The 8,541-nt window shown below is 38.4% G+C and overlaps 1 protein-coding gene across 5 annotated transcripts in view; it reads right to left on the bottom strand.

Annotated features, from left to right (window-relative positions):
• Window positions 1-871: 871 nt before the first annotated feature.
• LOC137944276 (protein PTST homolog 3, chloroplastic) overlaps window positions 872-8,541 on the bottom strand; it is a 41,948-nt gene continuing 34,278 nt past the window's right edge. For 4 of the 5 annotated variants that reach the window (XR_011110800.1, XR_011110802.1, XR_011110801.1 and 1 more), the window contains 2 exons: window positions 1,756-1,904; window positions 872-1,627 (listed from right to left, as the gene is read on the bottom strand). Coding sequence is in view for 1 of the 5 variants with exons in the window: in XM_068789911.1 (XP_068646012.1) it covers window positions 1,806-1,904 (99 nt within the window). In the remaining 4 variants the exon portion in view is untranslated. The remainder of the gene's footprint in view (window positions 1,628-1,755; window positions 1,905-8,541) is intronic. The other variant, XM_068789911.1, reaches the window with a different exon arrangement.

Raw genomic sequence — 8,541 nt, 5'->3', positions numbered from 1 at the left:
GTCGAGTATTAGTCGGTTTTTTTAAAAAATTATTTTGGGATGAAAAAAGATAATTTTTTTTATTAAATTTCTAATAAAAATAATTCAAATTTATTAAAAAATTATTAAATTTATTATATATCAGTTAAATTAATTTTATTAATAAAAATATAATAAAAACTTATTCCAAAAAATTTAAGTATGGGATAAAAAGGTAAATATTGTACAAAATTTATAATTAATTATTATAACAGTTCATATATATATAAGTTAGATTAATTTCTAACAATAAAAAATTTTAAAAAAATTTGTTGAACTTAAAAATTATTTTTAATATATGTCATATAAATAAACTCGGCCAATTGGTTCAAAGTAAAGATAGAAAAATAACCAATCACTAGTTTTTCGACTTCAAAATCACCTCCAATTGGAGGTTAATGACGAGCTAGAATCAAACAAGATGCATCGATTCAATTGTGCAAAACGATGTGTGGTTCTAGACCACGATGTCGTATAGCTTATAATTCCTAAAATTCAAAACCACGTTCAGCTTTTTAATCATTTTGGGTTACCACATCGATTTTTTACCTCCTCTATTGTTTGAAAATGGAAATGGATTTGCTTTTTTTTTATCTTTTTAAGTGTGTTTTAATTTTTTCTTCTTTGGGTTTGGTTGTCTTCTTCAATTTTTCTTCTTCTTTGTAACTCAAATTGACCAAGGCATTTGTTTTCTTTTTAGTGACTAGGCCCCTTGCTTTCTCTGTCTTTTTTTCCAAAAAAAAAAAAAAAAAAAGCCAAATCGAAGTTGTACTTGTTCTTGTTTAGGTTTTCTTTTCTTATTTATTGAAAATTAAAGAAAAGAATGTTTAGATATTTTTTTTGTTTGTGGCTTTCCATTATACAATTCTTTGCTATTTCCACCAATTTGTTGGGAAAATAAATTGGCCTTTTCTTGAAAATTGGTGGAAATAGCACAGAACCCATATAGCTCAAGTCTTATTTTCTATGTACTCGGGTTCCCCAAAAGTAGCTCAATCAAACAAGCAATATAAAATTAAAAATTCAATAGTAACTACTACCACGGGAAATAATTTAAATGTTGACTTAGAAAAGGTACTAGGTTCAATTGAATTACATGGGGTTCGATTGGGCCACCTTATCATATGCTATGAAAAGTCATTTGGTGCGAAATATGCAAAACATTTATCTCAACAGTCCGATCATGATCAACGACTATCTCAACCATATTCCATATTTCTATATCAATGTTAGTAGAAAATCGAATTCTTCTTTCTTCATTCTTTGCCAATTAGAACACCAAAAGCAAGAAATTATGTGTATCAAAATCAGCAATGACTTAATGGATGCAAATGCACAATTGACAAACAGTTGGCATTTTTCCCATCACTTGCAATCCAAGGGATTTGATCAACTTATTTTGTAACCTCGTGTAGATTCCTAAGAACCTTCCCCGGGATAATCAAATAAAGAATGCCTGATAGTTGTGGAACAACATACATGATGAACAACATGGGAGTATTCTGCGACGAAGCAGAAGAAGCTTCTGTGAATCTATGCTTGCATCCATATGGAGTCGGTCCAGAATCGACAATGTTTAGAATCTTCAACAGTCTTGGAGTCTGATAACCTGTGAAGCACAGAACAGAATAAATAAAAGGAAAAAGTCACTTATTTAGGCAGCCAAAAATTCCAAATGTTGTAGCTACCACCAAAGGCATCAAAGTAGGCATGTCAACAGGAACTGCAGATTCTTACCAAAATGTGAGGTGATTACCTCAGGCAAGATCCTAGAAGCATCCACGGTGTTATCTATCTACTCTAAGAATGTTATTTTGTATGTGACCTCGGTAGGAACATTCCTTCTGTGGATCTATCATCCAGAGCCCATCGACAACGAACTTTATCTTGGAACAGAAAATACAGGATCAAGTGTCATTCTCTAACCAGGAAGTTACTGCAAAGAGAACTAGAGATACCACAGATTCAAACAAAATATCTCTGACATGAAAAAGGAATTTTACAGACGAAGTTAAATTTTGAGCATGACAACATGAATGGACCACCTACAATATCTCTAACTGGGAAAAAGAGTGAATCACTGTGGAATATAATAATGTTCCATATAATATGAAAAGGCATATGAGCCTAGTCCAGTAACCAGGTTACGGGCTCAAGATTTCAATACTATGTTTCTTTTCAAAGAGCACTTATGTCCCTGAATTAGGTTATAGGTTGTCTTGTTGCTTCATTTTCTGCTCTTATCCCTATTAGTTTCTTCTTCTGATTGTATATAAACATGGGTATAGTTCCAATCCTACTTTTAAATAAGAGAGGACAGCTCAAGCCTTCTCATGTTAGAATTTCTTTCTTCATGCTTGAGCTCTCCTAATCGTCTTTCATCTTATCTCTTTCTTCCCTCTCTCAAGATCATTTGTCATTTCTCTTCTACTCTTTTCCGTTACAGGACCTCTTCAACTTCAGATACTCCATGAGCCCTACTTAACTGTACAATTACTTTCAGCTGAAGAGTTATGATTGAAAATTAAAGGGAACAGAGTTCTCTGCTCTAAAAGATTCTCTACATATTCTGCAGCAATCTATCTTCAAAAAGGATTTTTCAAATTGACCTAAGAAAATGGGTTTCAAAGAATGATATTAGTACTTACATCTCAGAATCAGATATTTCTGCTACACTCTGAAGTTTTATTGCAGATAAGAGCGACTAAGCAAGACAGAGGAAGAACAGTAAGAAAGGAGAAGAGTGGATGAAGAAGAGATGTCAGAATAGAGGTCGATTCTCCTCTTGATCCAGCAGTGCTTTATTTTATAAATTCATTACTGTTTTGTCTTTGTTTTTTTTAACAAAGATGCAATTTCATAAACCTAAAGCCAAGCAAACAACAGACATCAGAGAGGGAGATCCCCTAAAATGATTTGCTGTGCAGGGCACATGAGCCCATGTACAATCAAGGGTGGATGTAATGTTACAAATATCGAGGTAAGTGTCCCAATGTCGGCCAGAGGGGGGGGGGGGGGGGGGGGCACTAGTCAATGATGACCTTGGAATCACCCTACACGATAAGGGGACCAGAGAATCAATCTTGGAAAATGATGAGGCCATTGAGGAGGCCAGCAAGCTCCGCAGAGATGGTTTCAGAGACACCAAGGTGGCCAGTGAAGGCAACCAAAATGGTGCTATCAACAGAATGAATACCACCACCACCAAATCCAACAAGCCCTGGATAGCCCAAAGAGCTGCCATCGAAGTTTAACTTGAGATAGCTAATTGGAGGGGGTTGCCAAGTTTCCATGGCAGGTGGTAGGGGACCGCAAGCCATCATTGCCATGATCCGCCAGTTCCCCCAGAGGTGGATGCCTTGCAGGTGGAGGAATTCCTTTCTTGATAGGAGCCGGGAGGAGACATGCCCGGCAATAAATTCTGTAAGATAGGCAGCATCAGTGGCTTTGAGCTGGAATCTTCTTTTGTTTCTCTCTATTGGAAGACACCTCAATTGGTAATATCCTTGCCCATGTCAAGGAGGTGGCACAAAGGGTAATTAAGTGTTCTTCCCATAAGGATAACACAAGGGTGTAATTATGTAAGATGATGTATGGCTACTTATGTCTTTTCCTTTTGAAAGATTGTAGTCATTGTAACCTTCCCCCATCAACTATAAATAGAGACTCAAGGTAAGGGGTAGATCATTGAGTCTTCCCTTCTTCCCTCAAATTCATTTGTAGCCTTTCTCCCTTCTCCCAAGCTCTCTCGAGCTCCATCTCTCTCTAACCTTCTCTTTTTTTCCTCTTCTCTTCTTTCTTCCTCTTCTTCTTCCTCTCCTCTCTCACCACTTTGGTCGAGGACCTTATCATGGGATCCAAAAACAACATGGTATCAGAGCAATGGGTTTAGGATCCTTACATTAAGGTGGTAATTAAGTGAGTTTTATCAAACTTCATGTGTTCTTGTTGGTGAAGCAAAGGCTTAGCAAGCAAGCAAGATAAGTTTTTTTTCCTACCTTTCATGAGATGATTTTGATAGGTTTTTTTTATCTCGGTAAGAGGCTCATTGGTTGAACCTTCTATGGATAAAAGATAAGCTTTCCATCTCATGCAAGATCTCTTATGCTCGTTTTACTTTGAATCATGCAAGACAATGTTAAATGCTCAGTTTGAGCATATGTTGGATTTAAGCATATGCTTCAATTTTCTCTCCTAGAAAGACATATGTTGGATGAAGTTTTTTCTTGTCCTCTTGCAGTATATGAGGATTATCATGATCAAAGCATGATTAAATTCGTTCAAGACTGGTTTATGTTGATGTTTGCATGATTACTATCTAAAAGAGCCTGGTGAAGGCTGTTTTATTTATTACCGAGAGGAGGATTTTTTTTGAAAAAGGTGCTGGGCTTTTGCACGATTTTTAATCTTCCATTAGATGTGTTATCCTCTGGATTACCTTACCTAAAAAAAATCAAGGAGAAAAGGTAAGATCTAGCTGTAATTTCGATCACAAATTTGGCGCACTTGCATAGAAGGAAAGTTTCCTCCTTCCTTAGAGCTGGTGCACTTGAAGATTGTGATACTATATTGCTGTGATTGGTTTAATTTTAGGCTTCCTATATTGGATTATTCTCTGAAATTTCGTTCCTAAATCATTTAGGAAAAAAAAAGCAAGTCAAAGATTGTGATATTATCTTGGTAGTTGGCACAAGTGACATATAAGGAAAGTTTCCTTCTTTAAGAAGATCCTCTAAGTTGTCCAAGATCTCTTGAGATTTTACTTGCCTTTATAATTCTTTCTTAATTGAGAAAGATTTAGAATCAATTTTACATGATTTGGATTACCACGTGGAGTCAAAATCTCCTTGATTACATGCATGATTAAGGCTTGATTTGGTTGATTTAGTGATTGACTTGGCTCGGTTTGGCTTGCTTGATTTCCTCTCCTCTATTATTGGTTGGTTGATATAGTGCAATGCTCATTCATTAGTGATGGGTGAAGAATATGTGAATATGAGTGGTAAAAATGACCTACTTAAGATTACCACTATACCCTTAAGAGGGTTATCCAATTACTTAAGTTGGGCACAGTCGGTTAAGAGATTCCTTATCACTAGAGATATCTTAAGACATTTGACTACATCAGTTTCACCCATAGATGGAAATGATAGTTCCTGTATCAAATGGCTAAAAAATGACACACTTGTCATTAGTTGGTTCATCAATAGCATAGAGGAACATGTGGCTAATAATGTTGTCCACTTTGAGACCGTTAGGCAGATATGGGACACTGGCTCCAAGTTGTACTCTAGCACCGGAAATTTTCAAAAATTATATAATGTGTTTCAGAACATGTTTCCTACAAAACAAAGAGTGAACCTACATGACTTCTTGGCTAGATTTAGAGGGTTGATTCAGGAGTGGAAACTTGCTCAACCCTATTTAACCGATATATCGGTTCAAGAAAAGCAAAGGGAGGCCTGAACAACTGCTATTTGCTTGTCCAATATTAAGTCATATCTTGAAGTGGCCAAAATTCAACTACTTAGCTCCTCCGCACTTCCATCATTCGTTGATATCAGTGTAACTTTACTTCGAATAGCAGATCTTTCTTCCACCTCTCATATTGAAGTATCATCAACTATGTACTCAGGAAATAGGGGTACATCTTCTACCACCCAAGGGCGCGGTAGAAATTATAGAAGCCGAGCAAAAAGTGGTAGGAATGGCTCTGGTCATTCAAGTTCAGGCAAACAAGTATGCACTCACTGTAGTGGACTGAACCAATTGGTGGATACATGTTGGAAGCTTCATGGCAAACCAGACTGGGTCACTGCCAACCAAGCCTCAGTTGAAAATGAGAAGAAAGCTGCCCAATCCAAGTCACAACGAAGAAAACAGACTTTAATCGATGATGATTATGACCTCTTCTAGAGGATGAAAACTTTGATGGTATCTCCTCCATCTTCTCCACCACCTTCAACTACTGCTGCTGCTGCCACCACTGCTTCAATTATGTTTTCTGCCACTTCCTCCTCTTTATCCTGGAATATCGACTCAAGGGCCACCGAGCACCTCACAGGTAATAAGAGTCTATTACATTTTCTATCTCCACGTCTACAAAGTAAGTTTGTTATCATTGATAACGGATCCCAAACCAAAGTTTTTGGGAAGGGATCCTCCCTTGTTACACCATCTCTTCCGCTTACTGATGTCTTAGTTTCCCTTAATATCCTTTAAATTTATTATCTGTTAGCCAGTTAACCAAACGTTTTAATTGATCTATCACCTTCTCACCTTCTTCTTGTGTCTTCCAGGATCTCACAACGAAGCAAGTGATTGGTGGCGGCCATAAACAAGGGGACTTTTATTACTTGAACCTACCTCCAGTTACTGCGATTGCCACTTCTCAGACAGAGGCAAGGTTATGACACAACCAACTTGGTCATCCATCTAGAGCATGGCTGCGGCACTTACTTCCATCCTTAAAAACTTTACCAACCTTCAACTGTGAAGTCTGTCAGTTGAGTAAACACCAGAGGACATCATACTCTCCTTGAACCGAACTAAAGGTGTTGCTCCTTTTTCATTAATTCATTCAGATGCATGGGAACCCTTAAGTGTCTCGAACATATCTCAAGTAAAATATTTTGTCACTTTTGTTGATGACTTTACTTGAGTCACATGGCTATTTCTATTTAAAGAGCGGTCTGAAATTTTTTTCCAAATTTAAATCTTTTCATACTATGGTGTCCACTTAGTTTGGAAAACAAATACGAGTATTTCGATCAGATAATGCCAAAGAGTACCTATCTAGTGAATTCCAATGCTTTTGTCACGATAATGGCATTATTCATCAAACATCATGTGGCTACACCCCTCAACAAAATGGTGTAGCTGAAAAAAAATCCCAACATGTTCTTGAGGTAGCCCGCAACCTACTCTACTCTATGAAGGTACCCTACTTTTACTAGCCTCATGCAATTCTTACAACCTACTATTTTATTAATAGGCTACCTTCTTCAATTCTTAGTCATAAATCCCCATGCTCATTATTATTTCCGAATGAAGACTCCTTCTCCCTTAGAAAGTTTTTGGTTGCACATGCTTTTTTCATATCATATCCCCTCAAAAGAGTAAACTTGAGCCAAAATCACTTAAGTGTATTTTTTTGGGTTACTCTCGTACCCAAAAAGGTTATGTCCGTTATAATCCCTCTCTTCAGAGGTTGTTTGTCTCTAGGAATGTCACCTGTTTTTAGGACAAATCCTTTTATTCCTCAAAAGATGCACCCCCTGGTCTTTCATCAGTTCAGCTAGCTCTGAAGCCCGTTGTGCCACTTGCTGCAATACTACTTCAACCCCCTGAAGACTTGGCCAACACCACACCTGTGGAGTTTAAAGATCCCTCTGAGGTAAGTCCATCTTTCCCTGTTGTATTTGGCTTACAATTTGATACTCGACCTATAGCTCTACGGAAGAAGCATCGGACTTGCACTAGGCCTTCCACTTCTCATCCTATTTCAAACTTTGTTTCTCACCATCGATTGTCTTCTTCATGTTGTCAGTTTCTTGTATTTATTTCTTCCATCTATGTTCCAATGATCCGAGCAAGCGAGATTGAGGACATGGCCAGAAGTATTTCCATTCAAATGTAGCCAGTCCAAGTTTGCAAGGAATCTGTCAAGTTTGGAGAGAATTGAGGGGACTGCCCATTCAACCAAGTGAACTCTTTCCCAGAGAGTGGGATTTCTGAAAGTTCAAGGCAGTCGATAAGGTCAGCAAAGGCCCGCATAGTGGAGGTGATTTTTGTGGATAGAAGGGACTTTTCATAGCAGAGGTGGATAGCATTGAAATCCCCAACAAGGAGCCAGGGAAGGTTCATCCCAGAAATTGGCACGGTCATGATGGCTAGTGGGGCTGTAGATGCTCGCAAGGGCCCAAGTATGGCCCAAAAAACGATCCTGGAATTGGATTCCAATGAAGTACGTGGCAGAGGCAATGAGAGGCTTCAACACTGTTGGGGTTCCAAATAATGAGGGTACTATTGGAATGACCAACTACATTAATAGCAATCCACTCTGGGTCCAGAGAGTACCAAAGGTCACGGATTATAGCATTATCAAGATATTGTGCTTTAGTTTCTTGAAAAGTTACAATAGACAGTTTACATTCGGAGAGGATAGCTTTGACTGTAGCCCACTTCGAGCATAGACTGATTCCCCTGATATTCCAAGAAAGAATGATCGTAGGAGGGAGATCTGGGGGATTGGTGCAGGCTCCTCTCCATTATTCAGCCGGCCATTGTAGATTTCACCGAACTACATGACGAGCTCAACTCATCTTGGCCCATTCGTGAGAGGTGGGTATCGGTGCTTTTCAGGTTGGATAGCCTAAATGAACCGCCGGGAGTGCCCATTGGGGGAGAGGGCTGGTAGCCATGGAGTAGGAGCAGATTGGGAGCCAATGGGGAGAGTAGTAGATTTGCAGGATTCGGCCAGAGCATCTTTTTGGGGCCGGGATTTACTTCGACACCAGATGT

This window comes from Aristolochia californica, unplaced genomic scaffold, assembly GCF_029961685.1.
Source record: "Aristolochia californica isolate CCGP_79_NKW_82.1479 unplaced genomic scaffold, dmAriCali1.0.hap1 SCAF_11, whole genome shotgun sequence".
NCBI lineage: Eukaryota > Viridiplantae > Streptophyta > Magnoliopsida > Piperales > Aristolochiaceae > Aristolochia > Aristolochia californica.
Note: the sequence above shows the minus strand (reverse complement) of the source record. Positions and strands in the feature narration are given on the sequence as shown.